Source organism: Saimiri boliviensis, chromosome 13 (assembly GCF_048565385.1).
Source record: "Saimiri boliviensis isolate mSaiBol1 chromosome 13, mSaiBol1.pri, whole genome shotgun sequence".
Classification (NCBI taxonomy): Eukaryota; Metazoa; Chordata; class Mammalia; order Primates; family Cebidae; genus Saimiri; species Saimiri boliviensis.
Genome location: NC_133461.1, coordinates 59,691,626 through 59,708,429, shown reverse-complemented (window position 1 = coordinate 59,708,429; position 16,804 = coordinate 59,691,626). Strand labels below are relative to the sequence as shown.

General features: G+C 40.0%; 1 protein-coding gene across 6 annotated transcripts in view; it reads left to right on the top strand.

Annotated features, from left to right (window-relative positions):
- LPIN2 (lipin 2) overlaps positions 1-16,804 on the top strand; it is a 120,177-nt gene that overhangs the window by 95,652 nt on the left and 7,721 nt on the right. For 5 of the 6 annotated variants that reach the window (XM_074383714.1, XM_039463757.2, XM_010335527.3 and 2 more), the window contains exons 5-13: positions 653-760; positions 1,961-2,084; positions 3,554-3,899; positions 7,170-7,269; positions 10,455-10,642; positions 13,338-13,431; positions 13,846-13,915; positions 14,707-14,796; positions 15,728-15,810. In XM_074383714.1, the coding sequence (XP_074239815.1) occupies positions 653-760; positions 1,961-2,084; positions 3,554-3,899; positions 7,170-7,269; positions 10,455-10,642; positions 13,338-13,431; positions 13,846-13,915; positions 14,707-14,796; positions 15,728-15,810 (1,203 nt within the window). The remainder of the gene's footprint in view (positions 1-652; positions 761-1,960; positions 2,085-3,553; positions 3,900-7,169; positions 7,270-10,454; positions 10,643-13,337; positions 13,432-13,845; positions 13,916-14,706; positions 14,797-15,727; positions 15,811-16,804) is intronic. The other variant, XM_010335529.3, reaches the window with a different exon arrangement.

The following is a 16,804-nucleotide window of genomic DNA, read 5'->3' as shown; positions in this document are numbered from 1 at the left end:
CATTTGTCATTTTTGTATAATCTTTCTCACATCTCTGCATCATGTAGATTCCAAATAAAGAAAATGTTCTCAGATAATCCTTGGGGCCAAAGAAGAAAATTAGTCCTGAGGTTTTAAGAGGTTGGAGTATTTTTAAACTTTTGAGCCATAGATCTTGTCTTCAGCTAATATTTACACATTTTCAAATTTATTCAGTAGAAAGGGGAGAGCAGTGGAAAGAATAAGGGCCTGTTTTGAATCCAACTACTTACTAGCTTTTTCACGTTAAGCAAGTTACTAAATTTCTCTGGATCCTTGATTACTTAATACCTACAGTGGAATATTACCTCATTTTGTAAGGACTGAATGAAATAGACATAAAGCCTTAATTTTCTTTTAGCCTTTGAATCACCCCTAAGGGATGGAAAACAGAAATTTTAATCACATTTTTCTTCTCTCCTCCCCGCTATTTATTACACATGTGAATAGTGATTGTGGTGTGTCATAGTGACATTGGTATATCCCCCATCTCTTTCATATTTTTTAAAGAGAGTTAGTAATCATTTGCCCCTCTTCATTTTTATTGTTTGTGCAGTGTCAGTAGGTTTGGGGGTCTTTTAAAGCTGACAAGAATGTCATTGTTCCTGCCTTTCTTTGGTTTCTCCTTTCACAGAGGATCTTCAAATGCTTCCTTGAAAGAAGACGACTATAAAGAGCCTTTGCTCTTCCATTCTGGAGATCACTACCCCTTATCTGACGGAGATTGGTCCCCTTTAGAGACGTAAATATCTTTGAAATTTCTTGGTTTCTTAAAGGAAAGAGGAAGGAGGATATATTAATTAGCTTTTCTGTTACTCTGTAGTAATGATAGTTTCCATTTCTCTCACACAGCCAAGGAACTCAATATTTACTTTTAACATAAATATGAATCTTTTCTCATAATAATTTATTTTGTTTCTAAATTTTCTTTCTCTTTCCCTTTTCTTTTTTCTTTCTCCTTTCTTCCTCTTTTCTTCCTTTCTTCCTTCCCTTCCCTCCCTCCCTCCTCTCTTCCTTCCTTCCTTCCCTCCCTCCCTCACTCTCTCCCCCTTTCTTGCTTTCGCCTACAGCACCCAGTATTCCCAGGCGGTCTTCCATCCACGTACTAACCAGGCCCCACTTGTTTCTAAGTTTCATCTAACTTAATTTTGGCCAACTGTAGATCTGTGTAATCAGCATGGAATTTAGCTGCGTACAGTTCTTTTTTTTTTTTTTCTTTTTCTTTTTAGTAGAGAAAAGGTCTCACTCTGTTGCCCAGGCTGGAGTGCAGTGGCACGCTCATAGCTCGCTGTAGCCTTAAACTCCTGGGCTTGAGTGATCCTCCCACCTCAGCCTCCTGCGTAACTGGGACTACAGGCACGTACCACTGTACTCAGCTAATTTTTAAATTTTTTGTAGAGACAGAGTCTCGCTATTTTGCCCAGGCTATTCTTGAACTCCTGGCCTCAGGTGATCCTCTCAACTTGGCCTCCCAAAGCACTGGGATTACAGACGTGACATTGTGCCCACTCATCTACAGTTCTTAAATTCTAATCTTTCAGTGTCAACTATTGGCTGTCACTGAAAATATAGTGAAAAAAAGTATAGTCATAACTTTATCCTGCAATCAGATCCTCAGGTGTTAGTTACATTAATTTGCCTGCTTTTCCTTTCTTACAAAATTATCTTTTTTTCTGATTGATTTCTTGTGAAAAGCAAATGAGATTATGAATATACAGTGTTTACAAAGGACCTGGGAAGTCCTCATAAATACTAGTTGGTATCATTTTTATTATTAAAGAACTCAAGTGGAAGAAAAAATTGATGTTCTGTTTCATGGAGTTTTTGTATATGCAGGATAAAGTCAATATATTCAAATTTGTTTCTTTTAATCTGTCGGGCTCAGCAAGACTGAAGGTTTCCTGACTTTTAAAGTCATCATGTTTCTTTGTTCTGTTTGCAGCACCTATCCCCAGGCAGTGTGTCCTAAGAGTGATTCAGAGCTGGAAGTGAAACCCGCTGAGAGCCTGCTCAGATCAGAGTCTCATATGGAGTGGACGTGGGGTGGATTCCCAGAGTCCACCAAGGTACTAGAGTTTACTTGCCTGTGGAAAGTATCTGATTAGACAAGTGAAGAATCCCTCCACCCATAAGTAAAGGAGACAATTTCTGACTGAGCTTTCATGAATGTAAATGATAGTACCCTCATGTCATAAAAGTAAATTCAAAGTTAACATTTTTGGTAACATTTGGACTATATATTTGCAGCTGAAGGAATTCAGTAGTATTTTGTGTATATTTCTATTTACTAAATAACGTTGATTGTTAATTATTATAAGGAAATATTAAAAGGCACCTTAAACTAAAATTTTCACACTGAGTTTTGTTTTTTTTTTTTGTTTTTTTAATCTTCTGGAGGCTGGGTTTTGCTCTGTCACACAGGCTGGAGAGCAGTGGTGCAACCACAACTCACTTCAGCCTCAAGCTCCTGGGCTCAGGTGATTCTCCCACACCAGACTTTCAAGTAGCTGAGTCAGCACATGTGTGCCACCACACCCAGTTAATTTTTCAGTTTTAATTTTTTTGTAGAGACAGGGCCTCACTATATCAGCCTACCTTGATTTCAAACTCCTAGGCTCAAGGGATCCTTCTGCCTCGGCCTCCCAGAGTGCTGGGATTACAGGCATGAGCCACCATCCCTAGCCAACACTGAAATTTTAAACAGGAAATTGTTAAACCTTTTTTGCCAGCTCATAATGAAGAAAGAACTGGGAAGATAAATTTCTTGAGAGAAAAAACGTTTAGATCATCTGCTGAATTTAGGTTTTTTAAATACACATTTTGCTTGTATTTGTGATTGAATTTAGACTTGCCACTTTTACACTGTTTTAACAAAGCCTTGATGTGGTCCAAGGAGGGCTAAATTTTTATTTAGTTTTCTCCCTCAAAAGGAATATTCTCTACTACTGAAAATTGTCCATTTCCTCAGTCTTCTCCAGTATAACTCTTCACAGTAGAACATTTATATACTTTTTTTTTTTTTTTTTTTTTTTTTTTTGAGATGGAGTCTTGTCTGTCACCAGACTGGGATGCAGTGGTGCCATCTTGGCTCACTGCAACCTCCATCTCCTGGGTTTGAGCAGTTATCTTGCCTCAGCCTCCTGAATAGCTGAGATTACAGGCGCCTGCTACTATGCCCAGTTAATTTTTGTATTTTTAGTAGAGACAGGGTTTCATCCTGTTGGCCAGGCTGGTCTTAAACTTCTGACCTTAAGTGGTCTGCCTACCTCGGCCTCCCAAAGTACTGGGATTATAGGCATGAGCCATTGTGCCCAGCCAGAACATTTATATGTGACTTTTGTAAGTATCATGATATTGAACAAAAGGCAATTATTAGTTTTCCTCACTTTATTATGGAATATTTACTTGTACAAAGTAATATTTTAAAAGAATGTGTTAAGTTAAAAATAGAATGAACACATTTGCCAGCTTAGGAAATAGATTATGACAAATACTCTGAAAGTAGTTTAATTTTTAAACAATTTAACTTTTTTAGGTCAGCAAAAGAGAACGATCTGACCATCATCCTAGGACAGCTACAATTACACCATCAGAAAATACCCATTTTCGGGTAATTCCCAGTGAGGACAACCTCATCAGTGAAGTTGAGAAGGATGCTTCCATGGAAGACGCTGTCTGTACCATAGTGAAGCCCAAACCCAGAGCCCTGGGTACACAGATGAGCGACCCAACATCTGTGGCAGAGCTTCTCGAACCTCCTCTTGAAATTCCTCAGATTTCATCTATGTTAGATGCAGACCACCTTCCCAACCCAGCCTCAGCGGAGGCACCCTCAGAATGCAAACCGGCAGCTAAAGTGGACTCACCGTCAAAGAAAAAAGGTATTCATTTATTTAATTTGGCAACAGGTGCTCTCAAATTAGATGGTAAACTATTTCAGTGTTCCAAGTAACATGTGATAGCTGCCTCTGTATTTTTATTCCCCAGTCAGAACCCATCACACACTTTGTTTTTTCATTTTGAGATGGAGTTTCGAATTTGACACCCAAGCTGGAGTGCAATGGCGTAATCTTGGCTCACTGCAACCTCCACCACCCAGGTGCAAGCAGTTCTCCTGCCTCTGCTGCCCGAGTAACTGGGATTACAGGCACATGCCACCCATGCCTGGCTGATTTTTGTATTTTTAGTATAGAATGGGTTTCCACTGTGTTGGCCAGACTGGTCTCAAACTTCTTACCTCAGGTGATCTGACCGCGTCGGCCTCCCAAAATGCTAGGATTACAGGCATGAGCCACCATACCCAGCCCCATCACACACTTTTTACAATTGCTTTTCATGGCATCCCCCTGGGAAGTCCAGTTGGAGCAGGGCTTGACTTGTGCACTCCTGTCTCCCTACTGTTCCTATTCAGTGGGCTCTTGAGACGCATTTATTAAGAAAATAAATGAATGAATGGTAAGCAATTGATGAGTAAAATTAACTACTTTATTGATTAGGTATGTCAGTAAAGTGAAGTAAAATCTGAAAAAATTGGAGAAAAAATGTTTTCACTTGAAACATCTGCTTAGTTGAGGCTAAATTATGTAGGTTTTTTTTAGCAATGATATCGGATAAAAGTAAATACATAATGAGTGTGTGCTCTCTTTTATTGATTATTTACCTCAAAAATAGGTAGAAGGCAAGGTGCAGTGGCTCACACCTGTAATCCCAGCACTTTGGGAAGCTGAGGCAGGCAGATTGCTTGAGCTCAGGATTTTGAGACCAGCCTGGGCAACATGGTGAAACCTTGTCTCTATCAAACATAACGAAAACAGCCTGGTATGATGGCGTTCATCTGTGGTCCCAGCTACATGGGAGGCTGAGATGGATCACTTGAGCGCCCCGGGGGCAGAGGTTGCAGTGAGCTAAGATCACGCCACTGCATTCCAGCCTGGGTGACAGAGAGAGATGTTGTCGCAAATAATAATAATAATAATAAATGTTTTAAAATTACCTTTAAAAAATTATTCTAACTGCGTGAACCCAGGGAGGTCAAGACTGCAGTGAGCTGTGATTGCATCACTGTACTCTAACCTGGGTAACAGAGTGAGACCCTGTCTCAAAAAAAAAAAAAAAAAAAAAAAAATAGGTAGAGAAAACATTTAACTCTTAGGTCAACAGTTCTTCCTTACTTTTGGTACACAAGTTTAATAAATCAGAACATCCTTACTATTTGAAAATACAAAGTCAACCATTGACACTTGGTACAGCAAGAGTCAGAACACACATACTCTGAACACTGGCCTTGGATCACATTTTTAAGAAAGTGTGAAACCTTCCTTAAGATTACCCAACATCATATATAGCCAATTACCTATTTCACGTTTAAAAAAAAATTCTAGCACCAAAAATTAGGTAATTATAAACCGACTTAGTATATATTCACTACAGGTATGGACCTTCAAGGTCACTCAGAAATAATATGTCTAAAATGAAAGAATGTGACTATCGAAAGTGTTGGTGGTCAGATCCAGTCATCCAGCTAATGGTGACTTAACTTGGCACCTGCTCTTCCACCAAAGGCCTGCAGCCATTTGTTCTGCTCCAAGAAGTGTTAAAGGGGGAAATCCAGTTCTTCTAGGATGAATGCTTTGTTTTTGGAAATCATTACACCTGTTCTTAGCACACAGTTCAGGAGCTGACTAGAGACAGGAACCCTGAGTGGTTTCTACTCTTCTTTTGGCCTCATTCTTTGTCCCCTCCACTTTTTATTATACATTTTTGCACCCCCCTTCTTCTCAACCTCTCTTTCCCTACATCTCTCCACTCACACACATGTAGTGTTTTATTAATAAAACATTTGAAAACAAATCACAGGCACGGCAGTTCACTCTTAGATATGCCAGGGTATACCTTCTAAGAATGTGAACATTCTTTGCATAGCCACATACTATTGTCATCTTGAAGAATTCATGTTTACTTTTCCCTAATTGTACCAAGAATATTTTTTTAGCTGGCCTGTTTCCCAAGCCAAAATCCCATCAAGGTTCACATATTGCATTTGCTTTTTATGTTTCTTTTAATCGGTCTTTTTTATTTTAGAACTCTCTCTCACAGACCCATACGTACCCTCATATTTTACACCCACGATAGTAACCTTTTAAAGAGCTTAGCCAGTGTCTTCTAGGCTCTCTCATGTTCCGGATGTGTCTAGTTGTTGTTTTTGTTTTTGTTTTTGTTTTTTGAAGGTGACATTCCTGTATTTTCTTAACTGAGAGTTAGCTCTGGAACATATTTCCCAGTAGAAATGGAATATGAATCACATGTGTAATTTTGGATTTTCTCATTGCCACTTTTAAAAAAGTAAAATAAAGTGAAATTAAGTTCAATAATGTATTTCATTGAAGCCAATAAATCTAAAATATTATAATTTAATACGTAATCAATATAAAATTATTAATGAAGTATCCTAAAGTAGTGTGTTTATGCATTTTTAACATATTTTGTGTACCTCACATTAGCAGTTTAAATGCTCAGTAGCCACATGTGGTCACTAGAGTGGGCAGTATGAGTCTAGAGGCTTAGTTATTTTTTCAATTGAAGATTACTTTATTGCATAAATGGGGTACTCACTGTATCTCGTGATGACCACTAATAGTAATGCTGAACATGATTATTTTTTAAGATGTTATCTGCCACATCTATCCATTGTGAAGTATTTTTTGTCCTTTTGTCGTTAGGAGGTAATACAGGGTGGACACTTGGGCACCATGTGAATATCCTGTGCCCAGACAACCTACCCTTCATGGTTTTAGATGAACACCCTCGTTCCCAATGCAGGTGGTTGCCTTAAGTTTGGTCATGTTTGTTCTTACCTATAAATATAAAAACAACTTTATCATTAAAATATAAATTATTTAGGGTCTAGGATTACTCACCAGCAAATGAGAGAATGAGTAAAATCAAAGTATATGTATGGAGCACTGAACTTCTTTTCTATTGGCATGGGCAGTTGAGAACCAACCTTTTTGCTTAGGTATATGACACCTTTAAAATTAAAACCCTGTTCAAATACTGCTTGTCAGTCTTAATGTTTGCACACCTGTGTGTGTGTTTTGCGGAGTTGTAAATGAACAACTAAATTCTTACCTCTGATTTTTTTTTTTTAACAGGTGTTCACAAAAGAAGCCAGCACCAGGGACCTGACGATATTTACCTTGATGACTTAAAGGCTCTAGAACCTGAGGTTGCAGCTCTTTATTTCCCTAAAAGGTAGAGTGATCCTTGTTTATTGAAGGACAGCTCTGAAATAGTGTAGTTATTTCTAGAGTAAAACATTTCATCTCAGGAAAAAGATACAAGATGATGGTGTCCTTTAGCTAAATCTGATGATGGCTTCAGGTTTTAGAAAATTCAGAAATAGTGCATGTATTCTTTCAGTGTAGTGACTTGAAATTAATAATTACTTATGAAGACATTCTCAATACAATGAGGAGAGAGATAACTAGTTAAGCCTGCATAAGGGTATATGACTTCTGATTAGCATTTTCTGTAGTGATTAATACGAACTCAGCATGCTTGGGAAGATTTTTTAGCATTTGCTTTATTATGTGTTTTAAAAGAAACACATCCTGATTTGAAAATGTTTTCCAAAGAATGCTTTCACTCCTTTGGAGTCTGAGATCCTGAGCCTTTTCTGAACATGGGTCTGGGTCTGCTGCAGCGGCCCATGCTGCCCACATCCTCTGCAGCTCACCAGCTGCCACACAGCCTACCTCACTGTCCCATACCATTTTGCCTTTGAATTGATTCATATATGAACCTCAAATATGATACACTTAGACTACCTTCCTAAGTTCATTTCTACTCTTAGGGGAATTCTGTTATACTACTATTCTGGTTACCAGAAAAAAAGAAAACTTTACGGAAAGTATGGCTCAAATATACTGAGCCATAGGCACACATAATTAAACACTTGTAAATGAATTATTGAAAAAATATATATTTTTTTTATTTAGAAAAGATGGGATTGACATAAAGATATTTAAGTTTTTTACAGGTATTTTGGGAAAGTTCTTATAACTCCCTTCTAGCTCTGTGCCCTAAACTTATCTCAACATATCTATTTCATTTGAAGTAATAGCTGGATTTTTTTTAAGGTGAAAAAACTGAAACTGCGTCTTTTTATTTTTAACAGTAGGAAAGTTCAAATACATAAGCTTTCTTAGAATTATTACTTTTTCCCCAACATTTCCCAGTCCCTAATTTTTTATTTATATTGATACTCCTTAGGTTTATGTCTTAGTTTCTCTTTCAAAAAATGAGGAGAGTAACTAAGGTGATGATAATCTTATTCCACTCTAGGTGATGATATCTTATTCCACTCTACTGTAATTTAACTGTTCACAGTTACTGTCCATGCACTAAGTAAGCTTCTTACCTCATGAACTATTTCTTGAGACATTTCATAAATATTTAAAGATAGTGAATGAGACTCTTGTAATCCATGTAAGCGTTAGTCGTGTCATGATCCTTATCTTCATTACTAAATTTACAACATTTGTAATAATAGCTAAACCCTTAAAGCACACATTTAGGTATTTGGTGGCATCCTGAGTCAGATGGCATCCCCATGTGTGTAGATGTTGTTACTAGTTGGGGTAACACTAGCTGCTGTAGTGGTGGAACTCCTGGTCTTGTTGGCCTGCCACAATGGAATTTTGTTCCTTGCCCCTGTGAGAACATTCTGTGTTCATGTTTGGGGAGAGGCTTTGCCCACAGGGATTCAGGAACACAGTCTCCTTTCACCTTGAGGCTGTCCCATCCCCATAGGGTCTCAGGATCCAGGGCTTGCAGGCATCAGAGAAAGGAAGGAGCATCGTATAGGAGAGGGTCCCTGGGGAAGGGCACCATGCACCCCTTCCATCCACATTCACGGCTTGGTCATGTGCTCATTTGGCCACATCTAACTGCAAGGAGGTCTCACCATGTGCCCTAGAGAAAGAGGACACAGGTACGGGGTGAACATAGAAGGATTGACCTTGCTCCTCACCCCCAGCATAACAACAGTTCTGCTTTTCTGTTTCCAATGAGAACATTCTGTCAGTCCAGTTAATCTCAATTTTGTGGATATGAGTGTGCATTGCTACTAAGAGAAAAAAAGTCTGAAAACCTGAATTTTTTGTTGATTCAAATGAGAAACAGCTTTTGAAACAGTTTTCTAGTTATGACGTATCTGTAGTCTGCTGCCATCTACTGCTCAAAGATGAGATTTGTTTGAAAGAGCTCATAAACTGCTGGGTCATGTGTTTTTAAATCAAACATGAAAAATACTGGCTTTTCGGATAAAATAAGTGAATTCGAAAATTCTCAGTCTCTCAAATGTGACACTAAATACCTATTCAAAGGATATGGCATAGTAAGCATTGGTGACTTTGAGACGTAAGATGCCATGCCAAGCCAGGCGCAGTGGCTCACACCTATAATCCCAGCACTTTGGGAGGCCAAGAATCAAGACCATCCTGGCCAACATGGTGAAACCCTGTCTCTATTAAAAATACAAAAATTAGCGCAGCGTGGTGGCATGCGCCTGTGGTCCCAGCTACTCAGGAGGCTGAGGCAGAAGAATCGCTTGAACCCAGGAGGTGGAGGTTGCAGGGAGCCGAGATTACATCACTGCACTCTAGCCTAGCAACAGAGCAAGACTCCGTCTCAAAAAAAAGATGCTGTGCCATTCATGATTGTTCTCACTCAGGTTTATACTTGATGACATAAGGTTTCCCTTGATCAACTTCTGAAACCTGGCTTCTGTGCCTTATCTTGAAAAATGAAAATCAGTCTTCTTATCTTTGGCTCCTGGAAGAACAGTTATATTCAGTTTATTTCTCAATACATTTCTTTTACTAGGCGTGTCTTGCCCCCTGAGACTTTGCTCGTTTAATTTCTGCTTCCTTCTTTGTGAGATAATAAGTGGTCTTAGAAAAGCTTTGATTTTTAAAGAATATAGCCTTGGACTACAGTAATTTTCTACAGGGTGTATAAAGTGCCACCGCCTTTTTTAGGATGTTAGGATCAAAGGTTTCTGAACATCACATTTTCTTAATTACCCTGTCATTTTCATCATGGAAATGTAAATAAATGCTTATAACTGTTTTACTCCTTTAATTAAAATCAGAAACGCCATAGTTGAAATGTTTACATTGTTATGAATAACTGGTGATTTTGTGACGTATTTACTATAGTCACACTTAATTTTTCACTAACACTATATTAGGTTATCTTTAATGTCATTTATGATACGATTCTAATCCCTACTTAAGAAAAGTTATGCCTGATTGTAGGCCCATCTGTTCTTTTTAGGGGATGTGTTATTTGGTTTGAGCCCCCAGAGAACCAGTAAACTAGGAATTCAAGGAGTTGCAATAAAGCAGATCTTTTTCCCCATCTCCTGCCCGCAGTGAATCAGAGCCCGGCTCCAGGCAGTGGCCCGAGTCTGACACACTCTCTGGCTCCCAGTCCCCACAGTCTGTGGGAAGTGCAGCTGCAGATAGTGGTACTGAGTGCCTCTCGGATTCTGCCATGGACTTGCCTGACGTCACCCTCTCCCTTTGTGGGGGCCTCAGTGAAAATGGAGAAATTTCAAAAGGTATGCTGGGTGCCCTGTCTCCATTTCAGAGAGCAGCCTGGTCATCACTTGATTAAAACTTGCCATGTAGCCATTTCAGGATATTTAAATTCTTTAGTGATCTTGTATGGGGAACAGGAATCTTTCTATAATGTCAGACACTTAGACCCTCATTTAAGGTCTTCATTGACGCCTCTTTATGGGGGTGGCTTTGAGGTAGTATGCTCTTAAAGGCTCTAATTTCAAGTTTAAGAGGTTGGGATTATCAGTCTGCCCTGCTGCCACCAGGGTGGGATGATCACACTGCACCAGTTTTCACATCTGTAAAGTTACTGAAACATTTGTGGGACTGGGGCCCAGGTGCCTTTCTGGAAAGCATTAGTCCTTAGACATGAATATAGAGCCCTGAAGTTGTAGAAAATGGATTGTCCACTGAGTAAATGGTCTTTCTGGCAAAAAGTAGGAGGACTACTTTCTGTATAAGGCTGTAGGGTGGCCCATGAGAGTAAAGCTTGCTCAAGAATCAAGAGGGAGCTTAATGGAGGTGTCAGGAAGCCTGTAGGCAGGGCTGAGTGCTATGTGTATCTGTCCTCAGTTCATCAGCTCCCTTTTTTTTAACCTTCCTTTTTAAACTGAACTCTTCTTAGTATTTCCTAGTTTCGTCTGTGGCCCCCATTTGATTTTCCTCTAAGGAAAGATTTTCTTTTCGTGACTAGTGTTACCTTTTGTCTTCCCTCTCCCTTAGAGGAACTGAAAGTGTGATGTGGCGGACTGCATGCCCAGAGGCTCAGGACCATGTGTTCTGAAGTCTTTCCTTTTGCCGGTCACAGGAAGCTCATGTCTCTTTCTTCTCTTCTCAAATCTTCATTATTTGTTTGCTTTATATTTTGCAAGAAATTTAAAGTGTGTTATGGCCAGTGGTTTATTCTAGGGACAAAGCTAAATAGATCACATTCTTTTTGTAATTCTCTTAAATGTTCAGTTTAAAAAATTATATGGGAGGGAATGAGAAATACAACTTTGATGTAAAATATAAAAGTTACACCTTTGTTTTAAAAATTGGTAACTTATTCTGGTAGAGTTTACTGGAAGAGGCAGAAATGGCAAGTAAAAGTAAATAATACACACATCACCTGGAGAAACAATCCAAGTGAGCGATTTCTGTTAGCCTAGATCTAGGAGACAACAGGTTTAGGAACAGGGAACAAAAATTCATGGGAAGCCCTCATTTACTCTACAAGAACTTGGGATTCATTCAGCAGACCTTGAGCCAAATTCTAGGTGTTTTTTTTGTTTTTTTTTTAATTCTTCAAGCAATTGTAAGATAAGTGTTTTGGTTTTGGTTTTGTTTGTTGGTTTTTTTAAGACAGGCATCTTGCTCTGTCAGCCAGGCTGGAATGCAGTGGCGCCATCTCGGCTCACTACAACCTCCGCCTCCTGGGTTCAAGAGATTCTCATACCTGTCTCAGCCTCCCAAGTAGTTGGAATTACTGGTGTGCACCATTACACCTGGCTAATTTTTGTATTTTTAGTAGAGACGGGGTTTCGCTGTACTGGCCAGGCTGGTCTCTTAACTCCTGACTACATTAGCCTCCCAAAGTGCTGGAATTACAGGTGTGAGCCACCGTGCCTGGCCCAAGCAATTTTAAGATATGTTTTGATGTAGACCCCTATGAATATTCCCCAGTTGTGCCGTTACCTGCCAATAAAGTTTCTTCCTCTGAAAACGGAACTTACTTACAGTTTTCATTTGCATGTGTCTTTGTCTCTGTCTCTGTGTCTGTCTTCCCTCCCTCTCTAGCCACATCTGTACATATTTTTTTGAGAGTCTCTGGCATGCCCCTTTTTACTAGTTTGTTTGTTTCCATTGGGAGATAGTGGAAAAGGAGAATAAAAAAGAAGTGTTCTTGCCTGTAATCCCAGCACTGTGGGAGGGTGAGGTGGGTGGATCACCTGAGGTCAGGAGTTCGAGACCAGCCTGGCCAATATAGTGAAACTCCATCTCTATTAAAAATACAAAAAAGGTCGGGCGCGGTGGCTCAAGCCTGTAATCCCAGCACTTTGGGAGGCCGAGGCGGGTGGATCACGAGGTCAAGAGATCGAGACCATCCTGGTCAACAAGGTGAAACCCCGTCTCTACTAAAAATACAAAAAGTTAGCTGGGCATGGTGGTGCGTGCCTGTAATCCCAGCTACTTAGGAGGCTGAGGCAGGAGAATTGCCTGAGCCCAGGAGGCGGAGGTTGCGGTGAGCCGAGATCGCGCCATTGCACTCCAGCCTGGGTAACAAGAGCGAAACTCCGTCTCAAAAAAATTAAAAAAAATAAAAATAAAATAAAAAAAAAATAAAATACAAAAAAAAAAAAATTGGCATGGTGGTGGGCGCCTGTAACCCCAATTACTCAGGAGGATGGAGCAGAAGAATCACTTGAACCCCAGAGGTGGAGGTTGTATTGAGCTGAGATCGTGCCATTGCTCTCCAGCCTAGGCAACAAGAGTGAAATTCCGTCTAAAAAAAAAAAAAAAAAAAAAATGTCATTTTTTGTCCTGGGGAGGGAAAAAGGCATCTGACATTTTGCTTTTGATGGATATTCAAAAATTAATTTTTTTAAGATGATGATTTAGCCTGCAGTTTCTGCAATGCAGAGAGTATTGTAATAATCTCATATAGGAATTTATGTAATCTCTAACCAAATTGATTATTATTTTACGTTGCAGAAAAATTCATGGAGCATATCATTACTTATCACGAATTTGCAGAAAACCCTGGACTTATAGACAATCCTAACCTTGTAATAAGGATATATAATCGGTAAATACTCCTGCTTTTAAATATTCTTTTTAAATATTCATTGTTAAATATTCTTGCAGTTTTTTTTTAACAAGTGCTATTTTTAACTGTTACAGTTTTCCTTTTTATAAAACTTGTCATCTCATATAAATTACCTAATGGGCAATGACTTTGAAGTGAAAGTAAAGCTTCAATTTTGTTTTTAAATGAAGCATTGAAATGTTATTCTGTTTGACAGATTTTATGGCTTCTCTGTTCAGAGTTGTGCTTGAAACAGTTTATTCATGTGACAAAAAATTTAGCTGATCATCTTTATTAAAAAGAATAAGCAATTTTATATATCACTTCTCTCCTCTCTCCCTTCTCGATTCCCTCCCCCTCTCCTTTGCTGTCTTTCACTGTGTAATGGTTTTGCATAATTTTTGTTTCTCACAGTTACTATAACTGGGCTTTGGCAGCTCCCATGATCCTTAGCTTGCAAGTATTCCAGAAGAGCTTGCCTAAGGTGAGGTGATCCACCATCTGCTGCCTTTCCAAAAGCATCCACAGTGTCTAGTACTTAGACAAATCCCATATGTGCATATTTCTGAACTGGGTACTATTCAGAGTTTTATGTGAGTTTAATATTTATATAAAAGATCAAAGTCATATGTATCCACTAAAAACATCTCATGCCTAAACTCTAGGAAATTAGCTGGGCTGCCCCTTCTTTATTTCATTTTAATTAGATATAAATGCTAGTTTCTGATAGTCTGTAAAAGTTGAACGATTTTACTAATCATAAGTTAAATATCATTATGAATGAAAAAAACTTTTTCTCTCGTTAATATGGGAAGAAGCAGCGAGAAGAAGGTGATGTAGCCAAGAGAAGCTTGACATCCGTGTGGTTAGGGCAGATTATGGCTAACATACCTATTATATACAAACTCACAATTTGTTTTTAATCTGTCCACCAAGAAGACGTCATCAGCCTAGTTGGTCCTCTTAACTCCTGAGAACCACGTTTTCCAAAGATAGAGAAATGAGATTTGTCCACCTGTCAGCCCCTAAGGTCCTACATGAGCAGACTGCCTAAACCAGGCCACAGAGCTGTCATGAAGCCATGCTGCCATGAGCAGGACAGGGTCTGTCTCTCGGGGGTGTTAAAAACACTAGAGGAGTCTGGGAGGGGTGGAGAGAGTATCGCTCACATTCTCACATTCCATATAGTAAGGCCCCGTCCTGCAGGTTAGCATAGAAGGTAGGTGCTGTGTGGCCAGCAGATTGCCCAGACTGACCCAGGTTGGTTGTTTTCAGGCCACAGTTGAGTCCTGGGTCAAAGATAAGATGCCAAAGAAATCTGGTCGCTGGTGGTTTTGGCGAAAGAGAGAAAGCATGACCAAACAGGTAACAACCTAGAAGTTACTGTTTCTATGGTCGGAAGGAAATGAAACTTTCGTTTATTCATAAAACTTTTTTGTTAGGCACAGGAGTGTGGCTGTGTAGTGCTATTTTACCATATAGCAGTTCCCGTTTTTGAGCACTTACTATGTGCAGGTGCTGTGCCAAGTGATTTGTGTACATTACCCCTGGTCCTTTACTATAGCTCAGCAATAGAGATGTTTGAGTTGCCATTTCACAGGTAAGGAAACTTGGGTGCTTCACGAAGTCACATAACTAGTGAGAGATAAAGCTGGGGCTAGACCCTGAGTCTGACTCCAGATCTTGTGCTCTTTCCACTGCACTGCATTACCTATCAGATAGGAGCAGAAGGTTATCCCCCTGCACAGCTCCAGATACAAATAATCAGAATCTGCCACCAGGCCTCCATGTAGCTTCATCCAGAGAATCATACTAAACCAGCAGCAGAGCAAGTCTTTTTTCCCTCAACACCTTCTGAAAAACAGGGTTGGGGGAGTTTCACCTGTTTTTCAAATATCAGAAGGGAAATCATGCCTGAACCAAGTTCATGTCCATGTCCATGTCCATGGGGGCTGCCTTTCAGTCCCTTCTGCACAGCTGAGTTACTCCCAGGAGGAGAAGGAAGCTGAGGACCTAACAAGTTTGGGTCTTTGTATTATGTTTTGTGACTTGAAATGGTGCTCTTAAAATGTTTTACTTCTGGGTCTGTAGGGAGAGTGATTTGCATAGAAGCACATGACTTCTGTCTTAGGTTTCTAATTCTTTGGCTCAGAATAGAGATAGTCTGATTTTTTGTGCATTTTTAAGTTATGGGTTCAGAAAGCAGTTGTGTTCTTTCCTAGAGAGAGCTGCTAATGAATTTGGCTTATCTGTAGGGAAAAAATTGCCCTTTGCCATTATCATCTCGCTATTATAGCTGCCAGAATCCAAGGAGGGAAAATCTGAGGCACCACCTGCCAGTGACCTGCCATCCAGCGCCAAGGAGCCAGCCAGTGCCAGGTGGGCACCCTATTCTTTGCCCAGCTCACAGCACTTGGGCCCTCCTAGCAGGGCCATTACTTCTTAGTTGATCTTGTCAGCTTGTTTAGTTCTTGGGAACATCTTCTACAGATATGACATGTTGTGATATGGTTGTGCCACTCAGCAGATTACAACTGCTTTCTAAAAACTATCACCAGCTTAGAGAAATAAATGCACTCATCTCTGCTTCCCTAAATACCCTGCCTCCTCGTGGGGCTGTGGCATTGGTGTATGGGAAAGGGTTATGAGGAATGTTTTAGCCATGTTGTCCCCAGTGCCCCTGCTCCCCCTCCATTCCATCGGAGCCCAAGGGAGACATATGCCAAAGGGAGACATAAATAATCCGAAGGTTGGTTTGGGTGGATTTCATTTCCTGGAAGAAACAGCGTTCTTTGGACAGTTTGAGCAGCTGTGAGAGGAGTTGCTCGAGATACACCCTGTTTCTGCTTCTGCCTGTTCATCCCCCCATGCCCCTTGCCTGTTTCATTTAGTATCTAAGACTGAGGATTTATTTTCTTGCCCCTTAACACTCCCTATCTTGTTTCCTTTAAGGGGTGTCTAAAATTTTTCTTACTAGTTTTTGGTTTTTTTCTAGAGAGAGTCTCACTCTGTCACTCAGGCTGGGGTGCAGAGGTACAATCATAGCCCCTCAGCTCATGCGATCCTCCTGCCTCAGCCTCCTGAGTAGCTGGGACTACAGGCGTGGGATACTATGCCTGGCTAATTTTTAAATTTGTATTTTGTAGAGACAGGGTCTTGCTATGTTGTCCAGGCTGGTCTCAAACTCCTGGGCTCAAGCAATCTTCCTGCCTCAGCCTCCCAACCAGTTAGGACTACAGGCAAGTGTTACTACCCCTGGCTAATTTTTAAATTTTTTGTAGAGACGAGGTCTCCCTATGTTGTTGAGGCTGGTCTCAAACTCCTGGGCTCAAGCTGTCCTTCTACCTCGGCCTCTCAAAGTATTGGGATTACA